A 24,614-nucleotide genomic window follows, 5' to 3' on the forward strand; every position below is an offset into this window, starting at 1 on the left:
CTAAAACATTAAGTAACTCCAGTAATGATTTCCTTATGATGTTAAAACAGCATAACCTGTAAGCACTTGCAAGCCTTGCTCCACAGAGGGTAGGCAACTCTCCCAGTAGATGTAATTTTATACACCCGTGTCTTTTTGTAAATGGTGTGCAGCGATGCAGGGAAAAGGTCAATTAAAAGAAAGCAGGATTATTGTTAATAACATCTAAACATGTTATTTAGAATACAATCCAACAGCTAACTATCAATTACATCAAGTGTATATATGATTAGCAGCAGAGGTGTACAGAGGAACACTCGACAGACATTTCTGGGGAAATAATACTTCAAGTCGAGTTCCCCTCATGTGGTGAGAACAGAAAATAACAAGAAGTCTATTTAACTGTAGCTACACTCTGCTTATAAAGATCTATGCCCACTCAGGAAATGATCAGTGTTAGTGTAATGCCTCAGGGCCATAATCACCTGTCTCTCGCAGTAGGCCTTCATGAGTTTGATGAGCGGTGTGTGTCTTTTGATCTTGAACTGCACTACAGATCCATCCTGACCCGCTACCTTCAGGTTTATGTGTTCATTGTTTTCTGTCTTCACTGATTCCTGAGGGATAGAAGCACAGATAGAAACACAGTGAAGGAACAAAAGAAATGACTTTGACTAACCAGAACAACACAGTAGTTACAGGTTTGCAGGGGGAAAGCTCTGCACGGTATTTTCTGTTATTATTACATGCGTAATTTCAGTCCCTTTAGTGCCTCCGGTGGCCTTTTAATTTTGCAGTAGCGTGATGAAATAATGAATTCAGACTTAAACAGCTCACCAGGTGGCTAGGGAAGGATATTGGCAAGAGCTTATTAATATCCATGACATTATCAGTTGTGCTAATTCTTTATTGATTCTTGATCAATTTTCTTTGGGAGGAAAAAAGCAGGCAAATGTCAGTATCAACCCAGCCGTGTCATTATCGCCAAAACAGAGTAGGAAAAGACTGAGCAGCACAAAAGCAGCACTGCTATGAGTTTGACTTCACTTTCGCAATGTGTAACTGCCAGAAAGATATGTCAGCATCCATAAAAGGAAGGTTGATGAGCCCAAAGGTGTAAAATTCCCCAGGACTTTTGCGAATTTGCATATTTTGAAATTGTTTAGATATACAGTGCTGTGCAAAAGTGTTGAACCACCACTCATTTCTTAGATTTTGTTAGGATAATGGCAAATAGTTGCAGCAATTTATTGAAACATGCAAACATACTTGAGAATACAGTATGAGCTTGAAAATTAATGTTTGATATGACCAGACTTTATTGTTCCAACACAGCCTGAACTCTCCAAGGAGAGCCTTCTTGTAATTTCTTTAAGTAGTCTGAGCAGTTCTCCAAGGTTCTTGAAGGACATTCAAAGCTCGTCTTTGGATGTTGACTGCTTTTTGGTCTTATCTCCTTCAACATGATGCAACACTATTTCAATAATGGTGAGGTCCAGGTTCTGGGGAGACCAATCCATCACTGACATTGTGTCCCACTGTTTTTTTTTGGTTTTTTTTAATCCAAGGTGTGCTTTTACTGCACTGGCAGTGTAGTAAAAGCACTTACTGTGCTCGAAAATGAGCCTTTTGCCAATCAGATGCTTGCCAGATGATATTACACGATGGATCAAAATCGGTACTTTTCTGTGTTTCCATCAGCTGTGACAAGATCCCCAACACCATTGGCTGAAATGCAGACCGAAACCATGACAGAGCCTCCACTGTGTTTGACAGATGGATGTAGACACTCACTGCTGTATCGCTCTCTTGACTTCCTCTGTACATATAGATAATTTAAACCCAAAAAATTATAAATCTCAACTCATCACTCCAGTTCTTGTCTAATTTTGATACCTCAGCTTTTTCTCCTCATGTTCCTCTTCCTTGAAAATGGCTTCTTGACAGCCATTTCTGATGAGGCTTCAGAGGACAGTACATGGATCATCTGAACGTCCAGGTGCATGCCTCAGGTCCTGTGTCAGGTCTTTGCCGAATTTTTCCCATTTCTTATGGGCATGAATTTCAGATGCTGATCATCTGTTCATCTTAAAGTCTATAATCTTTTTTGTCCTCCACTTGTCCAATTTCCTAAAATTTAAGGACACACTGCACACAGTCCTGAGATATGCTAGGTCTCTCTTTGGGAATCACTTTGTTGGTGCAAAAATACAATTTAAGCCTTTTGTGGCATAAAAAAGTCAGTTAAAGAAATGTGTTTTCTAAATAGGCAAAAACACGAAAGACCTGGAAAACTTGCTTATAACCACTGAGTAGGCAAAACAGAGAGTACTGAGGGATGGCTCAAGACTTTTGCACAATACTGTATACAAACTATTTCTCAGATTTAAACAAAATTTAAATCTTAAGTCCCCCCTTTTCGCTTCGCCTGCAGACCGAGATCACCACAGTGATGATTCATAGAGTTTCAGTGGCACCAACAGATTTTCACCGGTACACTCTCCCACAGTGGCACAAGCCATTCACACATGGAAGCACGCAAAAAAACACACACACACACACACACACACACACTGGCGAAATGAGGCATGCAGTGGGGATGACACCAGCTGGTTGGCTGTGTGTTATCAAGCAGAAAGAGGTCCGCGCGCCATTGGATGCGCGTTCACAAACCTTCCGGTCTATCAAAGTAGGTACAGCTAGTAGTTGAATTTCAGCTTGTAACTTTGCAAAAAGGCACAGCGGAACATGCGGAAATGACCGTATTTTTACACACGCATGTGTCAAAAAAAATCAAGCGGAGTAAACTGGCATTTCAATCCACTGTGAAGACACTCACCTTTGGTTTTTCATCAGCCATGGTCACTCTTTTGGCGCTTCTCTACACTGCCACACAAAGAACACGAGTACGCGCACGTACACGTGCCCGTTTAGTCTATTGCAACTGAACGTGCGCGGCCACGCGCCCGTGCGCGTCCACCTCAACGAGCGTTGAGTGGACAGCGAGTAGTCACGAGGTTGAAAGCGCAGTCTGGGCAAGGGCGGGAGAGTCACAATGCGCGTTAAAGAGGCAGGCAGATGCACGTGCACGCGCACAGCGATGTTTTCCCTTTTGTTTTTAGGTTTAGAAAAGCGGTTATCTCATTAAATGCTCCTTATCGCCCTGCTGACCTCGCATGGGTGCAGCATAGTTCAGTCAGCATCACCACACATGATCCTCACTGCATGGGGAGAGCGATATGTGCACTTTTCCATTTCCTTTTTCGTTTTAACCCTTTAAATACCAGTGGCCATCTTGTTTTTTTGTTTTGCCTGATGGTGATGTGTAGGTGTACTGAACCAATGGTGGCCTTTACGAACTCAAACTGTAAGAGTACAGGGCAAAGCTGCACTGATTCTTCACAGATTCAAGTGGAGACATTAGTGGGGGTAGCATGTTCGTGGATAGCAAAAGACAAACCCAGCTTCTTAATGCTGGTAATGACCTTTCGTAGGTGAGTCCGGGCAGGCAGTTATAAGGTTAGTGATAAGCTGTGTTATCTGCATTTGTCGCGATAAATCCAAAATCCCGAGTCAAGCTCAGCCGACGGAAAAACAGGCAGGTAGACGGGCACCCCTTTCGGTGACATCTTAACGCATGCGCAGCAGGTACTTTCGACTGAAAGAGCGAGGCGCGTAAGCAGTACCGGTCCACATTTGCAGTTCATGGCGTGTTTATAGCCAAAAAAGTTCCCATTGTTGTCTTTTCTGTGTCGATGATATTGTTCACATATGGAGGAGGTAGACGTTGAGCCCACTATTACTGTAAGTAGCCATTGTAGCTTAGTGTTTTTAATTCCTTATTGCCACTAAATGGCTTTGCTAACAGGCTAACTTTCGCAAACACCTATTTCAACGACCCGTTTGAATATTTATATTGTACGTTGTCAAGAAATGTTAAGGGGCACACACTCAGCCATGTCACAAGTGTAAAAGTGGCAAGATTATAAGAAGATGAGTTAGAATTACTAGCAGCATTAATTACAGTTTGAGTTAGTAATATAGCTAGACCATGTCCCACTCAACCTTCTCACATAATATTAGAATTAAATATGAAACGGAATCATTTAATTTTAACCCTCGTCATGTTATTCACATTATTTTCAGTGTAGTAACAGTGTTTGTATTTTTTATTTTTTTTAATTGCAGAATATCCCTGCAATCAGTGATGGAAAGCACATGGGATTTGCATGGGGTCCTGGTGATATTCTTGTATATGAGACACGATACAAAGCATCAGGTATGCTTCAAAATTAGTACAAGGCACCATGTATACTTTCCCAGTTTTCCTCTATCTCTTTTTCTTTTTAAGAGAATGAATGGTTTAGTGAATGCCTGTAAAATGCTGTCTTAATTTTTGTGTGTTTGTCACACTTTAATGTTTCATATTATCAAAAACATTTGGATTTTTGATGAACAAAGATGACCAGATTAAATATAAAAGGCAATTTTTAAATGACGGTTGCATTTATTAACAGAAAAAATGTATTCAGCGCTATCTGGCCCTGTGTTTTTGTTTGTTTGTTTTTTAAAAAAGATAATTGCCCCCCAAACTTAATAACTGGCTGTGCCACCGTTGGCAGCAAGTAATGCAATCAAGCGTTTGTGATAACTGGCAGCAAGTCTTTTACATCGCTGTGACCCACTCATCTTGGCAGACTTTATTTAATTCAGCCACATTGTAGGGTTTTCAAGTGTGAACGACTTGTTTAAGGTTTTTCCAATTCATCACAATTGGATTTAAGTCTAGAATTGCACTCCAAAACCTTACATTTGGGTTTTTGTGAGACATTCAGAGGTGGACCTCCTTGTTCAAATTCAAATTTTATTTGTCACGTACACAGTCATACACAGTACGATATGTAGTGAAATGCTTGGACAACTGCTCGTGACCTAAAGAAAACAAAAAAAGGAAAGGCTATGAATAAGATAGGAAATAAATATGAAAAATTAAAAAGGGTAAATTTAACTAGGAAGGAATAAAATATAAATTAAGGTTGTGTGTTTCGAATCATCATAGAGTGATTAGAATTCATGGTTTCACCTAGCAGCTCCACACCATTTCATTTCATTTCATTTTTATTTATTTCACACTTGGTACTACAAATCAAACAAAACAACCACATCTTCTGTCAACAAAACACAACAACCATGTGTGAAAAGGAGCAGGAAGAAGAAAATATTCTTATTAAACCCTGCCCCCTATCTACCATCGAACTTATATCACCGATGGGCACCAAAAATCAGGAACAAACTAATATTGACATTTCTCTCCGGTCGAATCCCAAACCAACATCACATTCATTCGCATTCTTCATACTGAGTTATCGTTTTAAACATATAACACTTTTTAAAACATTGTAAATTTATACAATTCTTTAAATTATAATGAAGTGAATTCCACAGTCTTATACCCCTAACCGTTGTGCTCATTAATCTTTGTGTAGTCCTGGCTAACTGATGTTTAAAATAAAATTTCCTTCTATTCTCTTCTCCCCTTGAACACATCAAAAATACTCTTTGTAACTTAAAAGGCAAAATATTATTTTTAGCCTTAAACATAATTAATAATGTCCGTAATTTCACTAAATCTCCTAATTTTAATAATTTTGATTCTATAAATAATTTGTTTGTATGTTCTCTATATTTAACATTATGAATTATTCGTATAACTTTCTTCTGTAATAGGTTTAAAGGTTTTATGGTATTCTCATATGTATTCCCCCAAACTTCAACACAATAGTTGATATATGAAAAAAACAAAGAAAAATATAAAATACGCATTGTTTTATAATTTAATAAATCTCTTATACTACCCAAAATATAAATACTTTTGACCATTTTCTTTCTAATATGTTCAATATGAGATTTCCATGTCAAATTCTCATCCACTATTACACCCAAAAAACGAAATTCAGTAACTCTTTCAATCAATTCTTCCTCTATAAACATAATGACTTTATCCTCCTTTACACGATTGCCAAATATCATATATTTCGTTTTTGTCAGATTCAAAGATAATTTATTTACATCAAACCATTTTTTTATTCTTAACATCTCAGAAGTCATAATTTCAACCAAGTCTTTCAAATTCTCTCCAGAGCAATAAAAATTTGTGTCATCTGCAAATAAAATCGAATTTAACCTTTTAGATACGTCACAAATATCATTAATATATAAATTAAAGAGTTTAGGTCCCAAAATAGAACCTTGAGGAACACCACATACAATCTTCAGTCTTTCAGAAGTATTGCCAAAATAATAAACATATTGCAACCTATTCTCTAAATAACTCATTAACCAATTCAATGCTACTCCTCTCACTCCATGGTTATACAATTTAGAAATCAAAATAGAATGTTGTATCGTATCAAAAGCTTTTTTTAAATCAACAAATACTCCCACTGTGTATTTATTATTATGTGTTGCAGATGAAATATCTTCAATAAAAGTCAACAACATTACCACCACCATGTATGACTGCTTATATGATGTTCTTTTATGAAATGCTATGTTAGATTTACACAAGAGGTAACGGGATTAAAAACATGCTTAGCCCTGGGACAATTAGGTTTGGATAACCTTTTTTTTCCTTCCTAATAAATGAAATCATTTAAAAACAGCATTGTCTTTGTCTAGTATTAAAATTTATCTATTTATCTGATCATGTAAGTGTGACATGATCAGATAAATAGACAAAAATAAGCAATCAGGAAGGGGGGGGGATTATTTTCCATAGCACTGTATGATGTGTTTTACTATATTTTTTTATGGTTACTTTTAGAGATGTGCAAATATATGTTTTCAGTAAACATATTTTGAGCCGTCTTTTTCAGACATTTAAATTTTGTTGCATATGTGCAATGACAATAACTATAATATTGCTGTTGTTCTTTCACCTCCTGCCTTTGTTTCAGGTGCTTCAGGATCAGGTTGCTCGTTCATCCATGAGATCAGGAAAGATGAGGACATATATTCCCCCATTTTACGCAAGCTTTTTAACGAGTCTCACCACATCTTCGTTGGCCTGCAGACAATTAGAGAGGACCTCCCTAGCAAGAGTAAAAAACCCCAGTAAGGGCGCGTGATGCAATCTAACCTCTGTTTGTTCAAATTGTTGGATTGCATATCAGTGGCATAACAATAGTTGCAAAAGTCACACAAAGCAGCACCCACATTGTATGTTTTACAATTTTACCTCTGCCTTACTCCTTAGATTTGTTAGTATCAGCAAAAATTATCGATCCGTGATCCGTGCTTGTATGGAGGAACTTCAGCAAGTTGCAGGTAATACTTTTGAAAATATGCTTCTTTTGGCAAAAATTTTGAGTTGATGTAACCATAAAAGTTTTGGCAGTTTTTTCAGATTTCTATTTTATAGTCTTGTTTATACAATAAAAACACAGGAAAGGTGTGTGATTACTCAGAAAAGAACTTTTCTTTTTTGCAGTTTCTACCAAAAATACAGAGTTGGCCACGCAGTGTGGAAATCAGGTAAGTACTAATGTTTGTGTGGCAATAACTTTCCCTGGACTAGTCCACATACAGAGCATGTATGATTTAATTGAGTAGCATGTCACATCTCTGTGGGTTTTATGACCACAATCAAACAGCCTGTATTTAAAAGGGGACGTTAATGCTCAGTTAGTGAGGAAGAATCCACATTCAGTTTTTTACTCGGATATACATTTCATTACATTGTTTAGTGGCACTATCCTGACCCTGATCTGCTTTTTGTTAAAGGTGTCCATTCTTTTGGCCATAGAACTGATCTGGAATCTGTGTGAAGTGCTGTTCATCGATGCTGCTCCAGGTTAGAATCTGCATCTTATGACTGGATTTTGGGGTTGGAGAAACACCCAAACAAATGTATGTGCAACATGGGTGTGTCTGTATTTTCAGCGGGCTCCCTGTTGCTCCACCTGCTGGACTGGGTAAGGTTACATAAGGCTGACGTGGACGAGAAGGCCAGGGAGGTGCTCCAAAGTGAGAGCCCTGCCGAGCACCGCGACTATTGGGACGTGGTAGGTGCAGCATGTGCGCACAGTTACATCTTTAAAGTGACATGTGCACTGTTGGTGTTCTGCATTTGCTTCTTCATCTGTGTTTTGTCTGATATGAATTCTCTGGAGAGATGTGAGTGATCACATGGCGTGTGTGTGTGTGCTCAGGTGGTGAGTTATGTGCTGCAGGGCAGGTTGGAAGAAGTCAGACAGATGCTGGTGAAACAGGCCAACCTACAGCCTGCTGCCAGGAGCATGTACAAGCAGATGGATACCTTGCTCAGCAAGATGCCCTTCTACAATGTAAGATAAAAATGCAGTGGTTTATTTCCTTTGAACGATAGCTGAAATTATTTTAATCATGCTTCTAAATGGGATTATTGTGAAAGTGTGCACTGTTAATTTTACAATCAGAAATTAATCACACAGGTTCTTGATGTTTTCTTAATGGGCTGTGGATGTGACATTAGAGGAAATTATCTCTAGGCTGCAAATACACAGTATGATGATATAAAATGATAATAAATGGTCTCCTATAAGTTAAAGTGTATCAAACATCAAATGTGCTGCTGTGGACTAAAATGAATTTAAGCCTCTTTATTTTGCTGGTGGTGAAATGAAAATCTACAAATCTGTTCAAAACTTCTTTGCTAAAGTTTCTGTTGCTTTCACATACATCATTCAGACAGTAAAGGGATTAAGTACAACATGTTTGTGTTCATTCAGTGCAGCGATTTCTCTAACGCAGCCTAAACACAAGATGAGCGCATGAGCCGACCCGTGCTGACTCACACCTCTGAATTTTCTGTAATGTTCCCTCAGCCTGGTGGCACTCAGACGCTCACAGAGTTTGATGTAAAGTGGAGGCACTGGCACGAGGAGGTGGACCGCTGCCTGCAGGACAACTCGTTCGCCAGCAACCGACATCTGGAGCTCATCTGCAAGGTGAGTGAGGAAGTTCATTATTGAAGGGTCAGTGCAAACATCCAGCAACAGTTAGGCTATTTTTTTTTTTTAAATGTCCCCACCCCATTTCACCTTAGATCCTTCTGGGAGATGAAGACACTTTGCTGGATCACAAGGAGCTGCTGGGTACCTGGTATCACTTTCTGGTCACGAGACTTCTCTTCTGCCACCCCACAGTGAAACTCACAGAGTTGCATTATTATGCTCAGGTATACCATATTCTCACATCATTCAGCATTTTAGAATCACTGCTGGTTTAGTCTTAAAAAGTATTGCATTTTTTTTAAAAACCTTGTCAGATATCCTGTAAATACTGTGGTAGAATAATTTTTTTTTAAAATATTTGCGTGTTACATCGTCTGTCGCAAATTTCAACCAGTTCATGTGGCTCTATGATTTACAGTTTGAAATTTGATTGTAAAAAATGTACAGCAGCCCCTGATTTATTGTTTGTGTATCTTGTTTGTATGTGTGCGCACTGCAGTCGTGCATGACGATGTTTCTGGACTCGAGGAGCGTCCCAGAGCCCCTGGACAACATCTTACTTGCTGCCTTTGAGTTTGACATCCATCAAGTCATCAAGGAGTGCAGGTAAGACAACTTTTTTTTTTTTTTTTTTTGCATCCTGCCATATGTGTGTGTGTGTGTGTGTGTGTGTGTGTGTGTGTTACATGCAGCATACGAATGTGGGGTGGTTCATAAACTACCTTAATTGTTTCCTTTTAGCATTGCTCTCAACAACTGGTGGTTCGTGGCCCATTTGACAGATTTGTTGGATCATTGCAAACTCCTGCAGTCTCATAATCTCCAGTAAGGATGCCGATTGTCTGTTTTTGAACTTGTTTACCTTTTAATTTGGTTGTACACTTCATTAGCCAATATTTACCAAACTCTGTGTGTGTGTGTGTGTGTGTGTGTGTGTGTGTGTGTGTGTGTGTGTGTGTGTGTGTGTGTGTGTGTGTGTGTTTAGCTTTGGCTCCAACTTGAGAGAGTTTCTCCTTCTAGAATATGCTTCTGGTCTCTTCACTCATCACAGGTACGCTCATCCCAAGGTTCAGTGTAATGATGTATAATATATTTGCTTTTGTTTAGATTTACACAGGGTGTGACTAACGTGGCTCCCAGAACAGTTATTTTTATCCTGTTAATCTAGTTAAACAATCATTTCCTCTAATTGACCTAGTACAGGGTAAGCTGAAGTGTAGGTTATCACTGTCATGATTGAGCATGTTTTTCTGTGTTTAGCCTTTGGCAGTTGGCTGTGGATTACTTTGATCACTGTCCAGAGTTTGGTCGTGTCTACCTGGAGCTTCAGATAGAGCGCGTCCCTTTAGAGACGGAGCGTAAAGCTCTCAAGGTGCTGAGGGTTTGTGAGCAGAGGCAAATGTCAGAACAAGGTAACATGTTGCTTCTTAACTCTTAGAAACAAAGATGGGGCTGTTTTTGTTTTTCCAGTGCAAGAGAGACCTAAAACATTTTTTTTTTGTGTGTGTGTTTATGCAGTACGGAGTATTTGTAAGATCATGGCTATGCGGGCTCTGAGGAACAATAGGCTGGGCTCTGCTCTCTCATGGAGTATAAGAGCCAAAGATGCTGCATTTGCCACCCTGATTTCAGAGAGGTTAGTTTCTTTCATTATAATTGTAAAGATCCCAGATACTGTTACTTCACCCCCCTCTCTCTCCCTATTGGCCTTAGCAGGAAGTGTGGTCTCTTCCTGTTTAGTACTGCTTCCACTGTGAACATGTTCCTATACCATCAAACAGCAACCAACCCTTCTGCCCTCTGAATGTTTGTGTTATGGGTTCTGTGGTGTGTTTATGTGTATACTTGTGTTTTAGGTTCCTACAGGATTACTGTGCCAAAGGGACCTTCTCTGATCTGGACCTGATTGATAACTTGGGCCCGGCGATGCTCCTCAGCGACAGGCTGACTTTTCTCGGTATGCTCGGGGAATACACAGTTACTGGAGGACTAGTAGCACCGCCCCACTTGTGACTCAGCCACTGCGTCATTCTCACAAGTTCAGTCAACACATGAAGTGACGGGACATTCAGTCAGACCAGCTTCAGTTCACATGAGTCTCAGACACATAAATGTGCACACAGACGTCTAAATAAAGCTAGCCTGTTGTTTAGTGCAACAGCATGCCATGGTGCGTTTTACTACTGAAAAATCAGTAAAAATATGAGATAAACACAGATAAAATACGTTCCTATAGATTATTGCTGTTTGTGAACTGAGGAGGAACATGCACAAAACCTCCTGGATAATTTGAGCACATCTGAGTGTGAAAACTCTGCTTTATGTTCTTTCTCAGGAAAGTACCGCGAGTTCCACAAGCTGTACGGAGAGAAGCGTTTCAGGGAGGCGGCAAAGCTGCTCCTCTCCCTGATGACTGCAAAGATTGCTCCACAAAGCTTCTGGATGACTCTGCTGACCGATGCTCTGCCACTGCTGGAGCAGAAAGAGGTTAGTCACCAGCAACAAGTCCAGTTTTGGACAAAATTAGTGTGATAATTACAAGAAATCTAGGGCTGCTCAATTAATCGAATTTTAATCACGATTACGATCTGGGCTTTCAACGATCATTAAAAATGACTGAGCCGATTATTAGCCCCTCCCTCATTTATCCGCGACACCTTAAAGGCCGGTCCGTGAAAATATTGTCGGGCATAAACTGGTCCGTGGCGCAAAAAAGGTTGGAGACCGCTGATTAAGAGGACCCGAGGGAAGCTCGGAAAGCTAAGCAGAAGTTATTTGGAGAGTGACTGCCGTTGGTTGAAAAGAGAAGTAAAAAAAAACTTCAGTGGTGTTGCACACTATTTTATATTATTTTTAAAAGTCATTATTCAATACATTGTTATTGTTAACCCTTTAAAGCCGGTCAGAGCAGCACGCTCCGTTTTGTGTAACTATTTTTAAATCCCTGTAGAACCTGAACCGTGTAAGCTAGCGCAATAATTTGTTTTGCATATGAAACCGGAGGAGTTGTACTTACATCTCATGCCATCAGCTTGTCCTCGGTCACGGTTTCCTTCCACATATAGCTTTGCAAAAATTGCATAAAAAGCGCTTGCAGGAACAAAAACATAATATTCCAGAAACACGCTTTGCTGATCCGATCAGCTGTTCGTAACACTTCCCACAGTGAAACAGACGTCAGCGCGAACTGTCGCATGTCTGCCATTTCCTGCCCGAAACCGGAAGTGACGTCATTTTCGCGGAAAATGTAGTTTTTTACTTGTAGGCCTTAAAAGCCTATACTGGTGTTTTTATAAGTCATGTTTGACTCTATACTTTTCTGAATAGTTTCTGGGATGCTTAGAACTCGAATTGCACTGCTGGAAATAGTTTATTTTGATGCACATGCTGTTTTCTTTGCAAATTTGCATCATAGGATTGCTTTTTCGTTTTTCCTCTAGTATATAAAAATTGGTGTATCTCCAAAATAAAACTATGAAGACACTCAAAATAAATTTCCTGTTGTTGTAAACTATTTTTTGCAACTTTTTTGTATTTAAAGTTTTGAGGGATAAACCTCTTAAATTTCTCCAAGTAGAAATATATGTAAAAAACAAAAACGATTTTCAATTTTTTTGTAGTTTATTGCACTTTTTTGCAATTAATGTAGTTACTATGGACTTAATGCATACATATTATTAAAATATGGGCTATAACAGTTGTATAGCAACTTGAAATGCTCCCACAAATGGCACTACAACATGTAAAAAAATAATATAAGCTCTGGCGGACTTGGTTCTATAGTAGGTCTTAAAGGGTTAAATAAATATCGTCAAATAATCGAGATCTCAATTTCAGTGAAAATAATCGTGATTATCATTTTTGCCATAATCGAGCAGCCCTAAAGAAATCTGATACTGAAATGTACGACCGAGATATTTTCTACTGCAGTCTGCATGATACCACCACAATAAACTGCAGTGTCCCCCAAACTGGTGCGGATTTAAACTGAACAACATAAACTTTGATGTCCTAATTATGGTGTAACCAGAGTTGTACGTCTGAATCAGTTGTTGCTGCCCTACAACAACAGTGATTTCTTCTTCTCAGGTGATCTTCACAGCAGATCAAACCTATGAGCTGATGTTCTGTTTAGAGGAGCTCACCTCCTCCCTGAACATTACTGCATCCAGCACAGACAGGCCTATGCAGGTATGCATGTCCTCACATGGCCTTATTCCCTTCCACACAATCAGACTAAAAGCTCTCTAATAGCTGCTTCTAACCGCATGTTTAATATTTGGTGCTGCTATCACCACTGTTTTAATTTTAAGATGACATGTAGGCAGATGTCACTCTGGAAGTCTTACTAGATTGCTTCATCTTTTTATTTGAGTGTTTTTGTCGTTGCAGGAGGAAGACGTAGAGGTGACCAAAGTGGAGCTCCTGAGACTCGCTCTGGCCAGGAATCTGGCTCAAGCGATAGTCAAAGAGGGAACGGTGGAAATATAAAAGTTTGACTTTGCATTTTTGTACTGTATATATTAAAGAATCATTAATCACAATGTGCTCTTTGATAATAAAACACTTCATGATACTCATTGAAATCTGACCTTTTTGGAGATGGTTTGTCAAGCAAAATGACTTCAGAACATCAAACATCCATGAAGACTCTTTATTTTTTTCATGCAGCAAAGAAATGACACATCATACCTTTATATATACAGTCCTAACACTCTCCCCAAATCTACAAGTCACATTTTCACAGAAGTTGTCATACACCAAACAGCAGGTACATTACATTAGATGCTATGTACAGTAAACACACTTCTGTACATCCAGTATGATGAATAGAGGACTATCAGAGATGGGGCGCAGTGAAGTCAAAGCGTTCAGACCCCTGAATGTTCTGAGTTCATTTTAAATGAATAAAATCATGAACTCAAGTATTCAGCGCCTTCAGTGTAGCGCTTTAAATTGTAGGTTGGTTGGTCCTTTTTATGTTGAGATGTGGGAATATGAATGGATCAAACATTGTCTAAATGTGTTTTAGAGCGCATGTAAGGTCCGAAAAAAAAGCTGAAGTCTTTGATAAAACATAATTCTTAGTCTGGGTATAAAAATATTTAAAGCTTTGAGATGTCCCTGGATAATACTGGCCTGGGTTACTGTAAAACAAGAAAAACTGAAACAACCTGGATTCTGTTTTTAAATAGCTCCGCCCACGTGACAATTTGGGAAGGAAGATGGCCGTGAACCCAAAGACCACTAACAGAACCTGGTAATACCTCAGCCCAGATTAGTGAACCTGTCATATGGACGACCATCTATCAAACATGTTACAGCAGCAACACGAATGTCACGCTTCACTATCAACACTTGACAGACTGTTTGTAGTTGCCAAATTGCATTTGGTAAATCACTCTATGCACAGGTTATAGTCCACAGAGCAAGATTATCTGCTCTACCCTCTGTGAAGCAGGCCTGAAAGAAAAGTGACTTCATCCAAATATTACAGAAGTTTGTTTAAATTTCAGCAGTTTGAGTTATTACGTTGAAATTTTGAGATAACTTAAAAAATGTAAACTTATCGATTGCAAAACAGGCTGAGGTGGCTGCAGGACCTTTTTTGTAGCAAAGTCCAAGTTTTAAAGCCGGCAGATCTGCCAAGAGGTCTGTAGATGACAGTTCACAGATTCTTCCTATTGAATCTGATGACGGCTTAACGGGATCTCAGCGTGGATCACTAAACAAATATAAATGTATCCACATCTTCGGTGTGCAGAAAGTGAAAGGGGTCGGAGAGGACCGAGTACAGTTTCCCTCCATCCCACTGCTGCATACTGGATAATAATCTGCTTCGTTCTGGATTCAGATTCAGGTTGGTTCAGTTCACATTTGTTGGGTTTAGCGATCCACTGTCGTACCAGGAACAGAAAATAACTACGACAGAAATACTCCCAATACTGAGCCTGGTAGGAGGAGCGTAAACATGTTTAATAATACAAAACCAAACTATGGACAACCACTAACTGAGAATCATTTATCTTAAAAATGAAAACATGAAATAAAACCAGTGTTGGACTCCTAACTGCATTTCTGCAATTACACGTTACCATCTAAGTCCTGCTGCACAACGTTTCCTTCATAACCTAGCAGAGGGCTACATTAGCAACACAATTTACTCACACATATCCAAAATCCATCCATAGAATAATCCAAAACACACGCCCCTCTCCTCTTTCTGCAGCAATGATATCTGACTGAATCCTTCATGTCAGCCTAATCTTCAACTCTCAGGATATATTCAAGTATAAATGTTCAGCAACACGAATAAATAGAAGCACATCTGCAGCGCAGGCTCTGCTAACTTCAAGGTTATTTTCTTTTAAAATATTTTTGTGATCAACCCAACATTTTAAGTCTCTAATGCATTATTCATTGCAGTTTCAAACCATTTCCCCTAGGGGAAAATGCATTAAAATATCTGTCAATAGCCTATAAGCACCAAGGCCTTACATACCAGTGTCTATCTTTGCTATGTTAGCTATCTGCAAGCGCTGCATCAATCATCAATAAAACATTTAGTGATTGCTGTTGTTATTGCTGAGATGGACGTTGTCATCTCAGCAATAACAACGTCCAAAACATGAACTATTGTAAGGAATGTAAAGCTGAAGTGAAGAATATAACAAACGTTCCCCCTCCGGTCTCTCTGGGATGGATATGAACACACACACATGCGCCCACTCACACCCCTTCATGGAGTATGAACCAGCCTGTCCCTGCTGAGCAGCCGGTCTCCACCGCTGCTATAGATGACCCCACATCTCTGGAGGGGGAAACTGGTCAACCTCTCCGACCTCGTTGCATGGGCGGTCTCCGAGAGTAAAAGCCAGCTTGTAGCGCAGACGCACCTTATCCTGCGAGGACAAGCAAAGAACATGCAAATTATACACACTCCCGCAGAAGGATTGGCAGCTCTGAAAATGCACTATTTGGACAAAAGTGTTGGGCTACCTATACGTTAGAGGTACAGGAGCTTTTATGGCATCCCATTCCAAATCCATAGGCATAGATTTGCAGTTATAACAGCTTCCACTCTTAGGGGAAGACTTTGTACAGGATTTTGGAGTATCTGTGATGTGAGACAATGATGTTGTCTGGCAATCTTTGCTCTAGTTCATCCCAAAGGTGTTCAGGGGGCAGGATTCTCCGCTGGCCAATCACCAAACAGATCCTGTATGCACTTTGTTTTGTACACTGGGGCATAGTCATGCTGGAACAGAAACTGACTTGTTGCAGTGGTCACACCCATCACAGCACCACACTGAAATTTAGAATAACCAACTTGTAAAAAAAACTGCTTAAAACACCTAAATTCAAAGATAAAACGGCGTAGTCCAACACTTTTGTCCACATAGTTTATGTATTGTTTGTATATTGTTGCCGCTGGAAGTGTTATTATGTAATCTACCTTTGCTGGATTGGCCAGCAGCATGATCTGAGTAATGGAGGCTGGAGGTAGAATGGGGTTAAAGGGTGCCAGCTCTGTTCCCGACGGGGGCTGCAGCTTCAGCTTCATCGACTGGTGGAAGACAAAAGGAAGAGTCAACGCTGTTCGTTTACGCCTTTATTAGAGGATTCACAGTTCTTCTTTTTGTTGCTGTAAGTGGCAAAGGGACATTTTACACTATGAAGACTGTTGAAGCCTCATATCAGCTTTGCATGAACTTAGATAAAGAGGAATGGAACTGATTATCCATCGTGAAAGATGACTTAAGGAAAGAGACTGAGCAACAGATATCACAAGTGAAAGATGAACTTAAGACATTGTGGATTAGTGAACAATTAAAGTTTCTTTCAGTTAAAATAGTCCATCCATCCATCACTTTTGCAGGGAAGCAGCAGCCTAAGCAGTGCTCATCCAGCGGAACACCAAGGCATTCCCAGGACACCAGAGAGGTGTAATCTCTTCATCATGTGCATCAAGGTCTCCAGTGCTTCCCAGTCAGACATGCCCAGAACACCTCAGCCAGGAGGTGCCCAGGAGCATCCTCGTCAAATGCTCAAACCGCCTCAATTGTCTCCTTTTGAAGCAGAAGACTAGCAGCTCTACTTTCAGTCCCTTCAGAATCATTGTACTCCTCACTCTGTCTCCAAGGGAGAGGCCAGTCACCCTTCACCCAGTCACAGAAATGAGAGAAAGCTCATTTCTGCTGCTTGTATCTGCATAATTTATTCTTTCTGTCAACATCCAAAGCTTGTGACTACAGGTGAGGGTAGAGACTAATCTGTAAATCAGCTCAGTGTCCCCAAACAGTCTATTTGGGCGACCGTGGCTCAGGGGGTTGGGAAGCGTATCTGTAACTGGAAGGTCGCCGGTTCGATCCCCGGGCTCTCTGTCCTGGTCGTTGTGTCCTTGGGCAAGACACTTTACCCTACCGCCTACTGGTGTTGGCCAGAGGGGCCGATGGCGCGATATGGCAGCCTCGCTTCTGTCAGTCTGCCCCAGGGCAGCTGTGGCTACAACTGTAGCTGCCTCCACCAGTGTGTGAATGCGAGAGTGAATGAATAGTGGCATTGTAAAGTGCTTTGGGTGCCTTGAAAAGCGCTATATAAATCCAATCCATTATTATTATCAATCTGCAATAATGCAATACTCTGCAGTGAAGCTTGAGAAACAGACCGAGAACGCCCCTCTATGGCAAAGACATTCCCTCCATCAGCGTTCCCCCCTGACACAGTGCAAAAACTGCCACGAACAAAGAGCTAAAGGCACTGACCTGTTGCTAGTTGAGGAACTGTCTATGCACCAGTGGGTCAGAGCTATTTTAACGGCAGAAGGAAGACATTCACAACATTAGGTAGTTAGTTTTAAGATTATTGGCTGACTGGGGTGTGTTCTTGGAAAGGTTTTAAAGCTGTGTTAAACATTTTTAGAAGGTGTTATTGGACAAGAAACATCCAATCATCCAATAACATTTCAGCATATGAAAAATGAAGTAATCTGATAGAGCTAAACTGCCACTTTGGATTTCAATCAAACCTCTACTCATCACAAATATCTTGAATAGTACAAAAATAATAGAAGGAATGAAAACATCCATAAAAAGTACTTTAAAGCCAAAATCAGCACTGACTTACATATGAATCCTGTGGTTGGAGGATAAGACAAAACATTTCAAGAGATCTAAAGAGAGACTTTTCCAGTCATCGCTCAGGAAATGAGTAGGTGATAGGTCACAATGTAGGAGCCAATCAAAAGCAAACACTAGGTGATGCCCACAATGAAAGAACAGATGTGTTAATGTCTTTACCTTGGGCACAGCAGCTTGTAGGACCACATTGTGAACAGGCAGAGGTGCTGTATTAAGCATCGACACCACCATTACCAACACGTCAGGCCGCCCAGGGGGACAGTCAGAAGCAAAGTTGAGCAGCATGCGAACGCCATCCTTGTCATATGCAGTCACAGGTAAGACTTTACCTGAAGACACAGAGAATAGCCAGTCAAGCAGAGGCAGCCATTAACTACCCTCTCAGGTGCTGAGCCCTGTCTTTGTCTCTTACTCGGTCTGATGGCCTCCAGAGGGACGTGTACGTTGCTCAGGGAGATTTCATTGGCTCTAGCCGGGCTGCCCTGGAGTGGAGGGTGGCAAGGGGACAGAGAGCGAAACAGCGGACTTCCTGGGGCTGAGTCAAAGCTGTGAGCCTTCACATGGGACAAGGCTGGGGAGCCAGGCAAGGGTCCTTGGAGAAGAGCCGCTGAAGAGGGCGAGCCCTGCACAGGTACGAGGGGCGGTGCTGCTGCAGGCACTCCAAAGCTGGTTCCTCTGGCCGTCGTCTGGTTGGATAAACTGAAAATCCCATTTAATAAATGCCAATAAGACCTCACAATGCTGTTCTTGGAAAGTATCGGATATTTATGCCAAAATATCCTCAGATTAGTGCTTTACGAGACAGAATTGCAGAAACCTTGCTACTTTGAGAATTTAAAATACAGGTTTCAAATAAACAGTGGACGGAAAAACATGAATAGATCACCTCTTGTGATCTGAAAAGCCCATCATGGCCAGATCCTGCAGGTTCTGTAGACTGTGGGTGACAGCTGGCTCAGCTGGTGGCACCACTGGACCTGAACAAGCTATGCTGCCAAACATACCAACACTTGTTGCTGGGGCCTGTGGAGGACAGGAGGAGGAAAGATAATTTACACACTGTTACACACTGACTACATATCTGCAGTTAGTTATCCTAGAGTACCTGCAAGGAACTCCACTGGTTGGAGATTTCATCCAGCTTTGGTTTTGATTGGCTGCTCTGAGAGGTAGGCGGGTCATTCAGTCCTGGGAGATGATGCAGGCATTTGTCATCATACAAGACTTTTTTTTCTTTATCTCTCATAAGATACAACAAAAACATGACTCGTTAGATGGTTTTCTCATTTAGCGCTTCACTAAAACACAATAAAAGCACATTTCCAAAACTGTCAAACTGCTCCTTTAATTCAATGAGACACGTTGGGGATGCTCTACCAAGAGACAGTAGCTCATCATCCAGGAGAGAGAGTGCAGTGGAGGCCTTGCTGGCAGGGGGATGACTCGGGCTGCTGCCCTGACTGCCAGCGAGGCGTTTGGGGGGAGGAGGCAGGACGGGGATGGGGATCACTGTGAGATCAGCAGCGACAGGATGTGAGGGCTGGGGTGGTGGAGCAGCAGGCTGTGGAGGGCTCGGAACATCAAGGCCGGCGAGGTCGATCAGTGTATCTGTGGTTTCTGCTGAGCGACACAGACATGAAAAGAGAATGCAGCAGATGTATTAGATACAAAAGGGCAATCAAGTTTTTAGCAAAAAACCCCCCAAAAAAACTGACCGCTCTCGCTGTGACCAGCTGTCGATAGAGGTTCTTCACTGTCGCCGTTGATTGGTTGCCCCTCAACAATCTTCTTATAGGCGTTGATGACTCTGGAGAGGTCATCGCTGGCCTGGAGGATGTCACCTGAGGAGTCGAAGGTCAGTGGTTATAGATTTTACGCACAAAAAGTGAAGACAGGGCTCGCTCAGTCAAACCAAGACCAATGTGACAAACCTAAACTGGTGTCATTGTCCTCCGTCTCAGTGGCCATTTTGAAAGCAGCTCGTCTCAGCTTGTCACAGCGCTCGTAGAGCTCCTGAGAGGTGACACAAAGGACGTGCTGTACGGTTAGCGTGCAGATGTGACACCAGCTGCTGTATACTGCTGCTGTTAGAAACTTGGCAGACATTAAAGAATTTGAAAATATCAAATGAAAACATCAGGTTCAAACTATATTTGTTAAAAAACGCGGTGCATTCAACCCACAATGAAATGATAAAACAAATTACTGGAGTGCAAAATATGAATTACTTTATCTGTGCCTTTAAATACTGAATTGAAAATATCTGTTCCAACTTTTTCCATTTTCTGATTGTTGAGTAAAGAATAAAGAAGATGATCCTGTTGAATTGTATGTGTGCTTTTTTCCCCTGCAGGGACCAACCAGCAATTTCCACACAAAGTGCCAAAAACTGCAGTTCCTTAAATGGCCACTTGAGGCTGGTTCCAAATATGAGGTTAAAATTTCAAATTTTTCAGTAGAAAAAAAACGTGCATGGGTCCTGTAGGTCATTTTCCCCCTTCACAACAACTTTAGACATTGTTGTTGTACATGTGCTGCTGTGCTTGGGGTCATTGTTCTACTGCATGACCCAATTTAAGCCAAGCTTCAGCTGTCAGACGGATGGCCTCCCAACTGTGTCCAGAATACTTTGGTAAACAGAAAGGTTCATGGGCAAAATGACTGCAAGGTGCCTTGTGGCTGCAAAACAAGCCCGAATCATCACCCATCCACCATCATTTGAATGACAGGTGGGTCATCAACACAGCAGGCTTTAGTTGTTAGCTCCTTGCTGAGCTAAATCACATGACTGAACTGGAAGTGTCTGCTGTGTTTATGGTGTTTGTGCGTTTTTGAGCATTTTAATTCAGTATAGCATTGCATAGCTATCCATTCGGTTAAATGTACTCATACAGTCCAACAAGAATGTGCTTCCATTTTTTAAATGAAGATATTATTTCATTTGCAATAATTAGCACGTGACTGTGTCTGTGCGATTCATCTCGCAGTCTATCGATGTAGTTTCCGAACAAACCTAGCTAGCTGATAACTCAAAGCTGCACCATCTTGTCCAGTTATGGCCACTTTTGGTGACTAAAATCAATCTCAAAAAGGCAGCTCACAGGGTTACATCGCAGTGGTCACCTCCATCTGTTATATACAGTCTATGGCATGGACGCACACCTTAATAATCTCCTTGTCTGAGTCAGTGGAACTGTCTTTATTGTAGTGGGACAGCATCTCGGTCAGTAGCTTGACGTTGATGTTCACCTCCTCCAGTGTGTGAATTCGCTTTGTAACCTTCTGCACCCGTGCCTCATCCTGGCAAAATATAAAACCCAATAAAGGGTTTTACATCAGAAAAATAGTGCAAAGTGCATTTGAAAAAGAACTCAATGGCTGCGGTAAATAGTCTCATTCACAAGGGTCTGACATGTCTCACCTCTTTCACCATGTTTTTGATTAATCTGTTGGCTTCCTGAAGATCTTCTGGGTTTTTACTCCGGAGAAGCTCAGCAAGCAGCTACACAGACACAGACATCAGTCTGCTTGTTGTAATAATATAAGTATACGGAGTATATTTACACTAAAACAAATGATTTCAATAGGATGAGGCAATCTCTCACCTTGCCCATGTCCTCGTTGTCAAACACAGGATGTTTAGGTCGCGTTGGAGGAGAAGGGATCAGAGTCCTATCCAGCGGTAACTCTGGGTCATGTGCCACAAGGCCTGTCAAAGAGAGCAAGGACAGGACTGAGGAAGATGTGTCTTTATATCCTTTATGCTAATCTGACTGATCCACATCCACACATACCCTGTCTCTTCAGCGTCTGGTAGGCTTCACCGATCTTGGTTTCACTGGGAAAAGCGACGGTCCAGCTGTACAGCATTTCAACAATCTTCAATTTCACCTTCTCAGGTGCACTGTCGCCCATGTACTGGAAATACAAAGCAATGACTCATTAGCCACTCAGCACGTGTTTTATCAGCACGAAACCTACCTGAAGACGACCCACCTTTGGAGAAACAACTTTAATCAGCTCATTCAAAAATCTATATTTTCCGACTTCATTGTGAAACCGTCTGCCGCAGTTCTTCATACACGCCTCCAGCACCTGCCCACACGACATTTATGTGAATGGTTGGTTTAGCAGTTCGTAAAAAATGTGCTTGCTGACGGTTCTGTGCAGCATTTCTTACTGTCAGAGCTTGAAGTGCTTCCCATTCTTGTGGAGAGTGGATTTTGTGTACGAGCAGCGTTACGGCTATCTGGGGACTGCAAAAAAAAAAAAAGAGAGACCGGAAAGAAAAAATAAATCCATAAATATATTCCTGTGCTAGTTGAAAAAAATAAAAATGCATTAGACGTTACCCTTCCAGTTCCTTGTTGATCTGATCACAGAAGCCAATGATGTACTCCCAATCCTCTTGCCGGTTTGTTGGATGGGTGGCTTTATCTGTAAGAGAAAGACCATTGCACCAACTAAACATATGCCTTTAAGTAGCATCTTCTTCAGTGAATCTGATGGGTTCCTTCCTGTGAAAAGGGAGTTTTTCCTTCCCACTGTCACCATGTGCCTGCTCAAAGGGGATTGCCTGATTGTTGGGGTTTTCTTTGTATTATTGTACGCCTGGAGGCCACTGTAGTTGTGATTTTGCGTTATATTAATAAAACAGAAATTGGATCAGAAAACTGCATATAACATAAAGCTTGACATTTACTCACTCCAAGTAAAAAATCCTGCTTACAAAGTCAGAACAAGCAGGCTAAAAAGGAGTTCTGCATTAATTATCCTCTCTGACCAATATTTCTAAAGAATCTGATATTATCGGACTGTTGATAGTGGGCATCAGTGATGTATTATTATTAAGACTAATCAGCTGAATACTTTGTATACACAGAGTTTAGTCTGACCCATTGTGATGATGAGGGAAAAAAGAAAAGCTCTGAACCAAAAAAAACAAAACAAATAATAACATAAAACAAAAAAAAAAATCAACATAAATATCAGGATTTGTTATTGGCCAAAATGTTCATTTAAACATCAGTATCAACACAGAATTCACAACCACTGCGTCCCTAGTTTTATATTTGATGTATTTAATATTAATCTGTTTTTATTTGGTAATATGCGAGACACATAAACACAACACTTGAAGTCAACAGACTCACAGACATCCCACAAGCATCTACACCATCGCCTCCTTATTCTTTCTCTACAACCAAGTTTTTAAAGACTGAAACTAAAAACACAGACCTGTACATAAACAGCCCCAAACACTCCCCTCCTGGTCATGCGTCTATAAATAACTACTTGCGCCACACACCTGTTTGCCCTTGTTATCCTGCCCCACCCCACCCTTAACCAGTCTAAAGGTATCTGGCATCAATCCACAGTGAAAGCCTCCCCCAGTCCAAGCCTGAGGCCTTGCTCACTGCTTCATTATCAATAAATATTTATCATTCACATTTGGGGTTGGGGGTCCTTAAGTTTCTGTGGCTAATTACTAAGAGAAATCTGAAATGTGATAAGCTTTGAGGGCTCAAACCCCTTGCTTCCTTCTCTGCAATGTTTACTCTGCAGATTGTCAAAAGACGTGGCTGATCCTTTTAGTTTTTTAGTTTATTCAGTCCTTTATCCACCACCTCAGATTTCCAGTCATCCACATACAGCACACACTGACTCAACCCTGTCTTGGGTAAACAAACTTATTGAGTAACCTGGGTTACCTGGTTTAATCTTCACAATACATTCTATTTAAATGTTTGCAGAATCCAAATCTCAAAAGCCAAAAAAAAACAAAACAAAACAATATTTCTTACATATATATACACACACACATGTATGTATATACATTAACTATATACACACATGTGAGTCCCGTGTGCTGACCCCGACAATGCAGTGACTGTTACAACTCCTCCCCTGTGTAATAACAGATGCATTGTCCACAGTTTCCAGTGTTGTGCATTCATCTCCCACACCCATCTGTTTCTGCCATGAAAGCTGCGCTCAAGCTGTACAGCGAGGGGTAACTATCCGCGGAGCTCCGCGCCTCTGCACAATCACTGCACGCACTGATCTGTCACTGGCAAAGACTTGTGTTTATTACAGCTCTCCACCCATTCAGCTAAACATGCAGACAGTGATTGGACTGGGCTGGCAGCCTGGATCTCTGCTCAAACTGCAGGAAAGACGCTTTCGGCGAGGCGCTGACAGCTTCTGCACACGCTGATTTTCTCCTCCATCACAGCGGAGCAACACGTCTAGCTAATCAGCCATGCTATTTAATTAATAAAAATGGGATTAATAACTCACTGAGCCAAGATTCAAGCGACTCCCCTTCCTGGTACGCCATAGCACTACAAACATCGCGTGATGTCACCGGCGTGTGCGCGAGAGTCCGAAGAAAAAAAATATTGTCGGAATTAATTTCACAAAAAGACAAAATCTAATTTTAAAATATATAGTTCTTCAATTTTGGCACTAAAAATGTAAAATGAGAATTTTCAGAAAGGAG

General features: G+C 41.0%; 3 protein-coding genes across 4 annotated transcripts in view; 1 reads left to right on the forward strand and 2 right to left on the reverse strand.

Annotated features, from left to right (window-relative positions):
- Positions 1-3,273, reverse strand: part of LOC146711265 (small ubiquitin-related modifier 2) — a 7,098-nt gene extending 3,825 nt beyond the window's left edge. Inside the window, exons 1-2 of the mRNA XM_085454059.1 lie at positions 2,819-3,273; positions 465-596 (exon numbers count right to left, since the gene is read on the reverse strand). Coding sequence (XP_085310185.1) covers positions 465-596; positions 2,819-2,839 — 153 coding nt within the window. The 5' untranslated portion in view covers positions 2,840-3,273. The remainder of the gene's footprint in view (positions 1-464; positions 597-2,818) is intronic.
- A 335-nt stretch (positions 3,274-3,608) lies between these two features.
- nup85 (nucleoporin 85) lies at positions 3,609-13,552 on the forward strand. Its single transcript, XM_085454058.1, has 19 exons — positions 3,609-3,783; positions 4,168-4,258; positions 6,936-7,092; positions 7,235-7,305; positions 7,469-7,512; positions 7,762-7,831; positions 7,921-8,042; positions 8,190-8,324; positions 8,844-8,966; positions 9,065-9,196; positions 9,472-9,578; positions 9,714-9,797; positions 9,958-10,023; positions 10,233-10,384; positions 10,491-10,608; positions 10,829-10,929; positions 11,308-11,459; positions 13,062-13,163; positions 13,365-13,552. The coding sequence occupies exons 1-19, from the start codon at positions 3,751-3,753 to the stop codon at positions 13,461-13,463; spliced, it is 1,959 nt and encodes a 652-aa protein (XP_085310184.1). The 5' UTR covers positions 3,609-3,750; the 3' UTR covers positions 13,464-13,552.
- A 60-nt stretch (positions 13,553-13,612) lies between these two features.
- On the reverse strand, positions 13,613-24,491 carry gga3b (golgi associated, gamma adaptin ear containing, ARF binding protein 3b). Of its 2 annotated transcripts, none has more exons than XM_085454061.1 (17): positions 24,413-24,491; positions 22,465-22,549; positions 22,293-22,368; positions 22,109-22,207; positions 21,907-22,030; positions 21,718-21,821; positions 21,534-21,614; positions 21,275-21,412; positions 20,044-20,125; positions 19,828-19,953; positions 19,490-19,729; positions 19,218-19,300; positions 18,999-19,135; positions 18,525-18,811; positions 18,272-18,441; positions 16,429-16,539; positions 13,613-15,874 (listed from the first exon to the last, which is right to left on the reverse strand). In XM_085454061.1, the coding sequence occupies exons 1-17, from the start codon at positions 24,450-24,452 to the stop codon at positions 15,764-15,766; spliced, it is 2,094 nt and encodes a 697-aa protein (XP_085310187.1). In that variant the 5' UTR covers positions 24,453-24,491; the 3' UTR covers positions 13,613-15,763. The 2 variants fall into 2 exon arrangements, with proteins under 2 accessions (XP_085310187.1, XP_085310186.1); XM_085454060.1 differs by having other exon boundaries at positions 19,490-19,732; positions 24,413-24,471.
- Between the last annotated feature and the right edge of the window lie 123 nt (positions 24,492-24,614).

This window comes from Copadichromis virginalis, linkage group LG4, assembly GCF_057382275.1.
Source record: "Copadichromis virginalis isolate Kocher_CV1m ecotype Utaka linkage group LG4, C_Virginalis_male_GT1.1, whole genome shotgun sequence".
NCBI classification, from domain to species: domain Eukaryota; kingdom Metazoa; phylum Chordata; class Actinopteri; order Cichliformes; family Cichlidae; genus Copadichromis; species Copadichromis virginalis.

Bases quoted from the DNA above. Each gene is read 5' to 3' on its own strand.
- gga3b (XM_085454060.1), bottom strand. From the start codon at position 24,452: ATGGCGTACCAGGAAGGGGAGTCGCTTGAATCTTGGCTCA. The intron at 22,031-22,108 runs GTGGGTCGTCTT...TTGTATTTCCAG, and splicing joins TTAAAGTTGTTTCTCCAAAG to TACATGGGCGACAGTGCACC. The intron at 21,413-21,533 runs GTGAGACATGTC...ATATTTTGCCAG, and splicing joins TCAAAAACATGGTGAAAGAG to GATGAGGCACGGGTGCAGAA.
- nup85 (XM_085454058.1), top strand. From the start codon at position 3,751: ATGGAGGAGGTAGACGTTGAGCCCACTATTACT. The intron at 8,967-9,064 runs GTGAGTGAGGAA...ATTTCACCTTAG, and splicing joins ATCTGGAGCTCATCTGCAAG to ATCCTTCTGGGAGATGAAGA. The intron at 9,197-9,471 runs GTATACCATATT...TGCGCACTGCAG, and splicing joins AGTTGCATTATTATGCTCAG to TCGTGCATGACGATGTTTCT.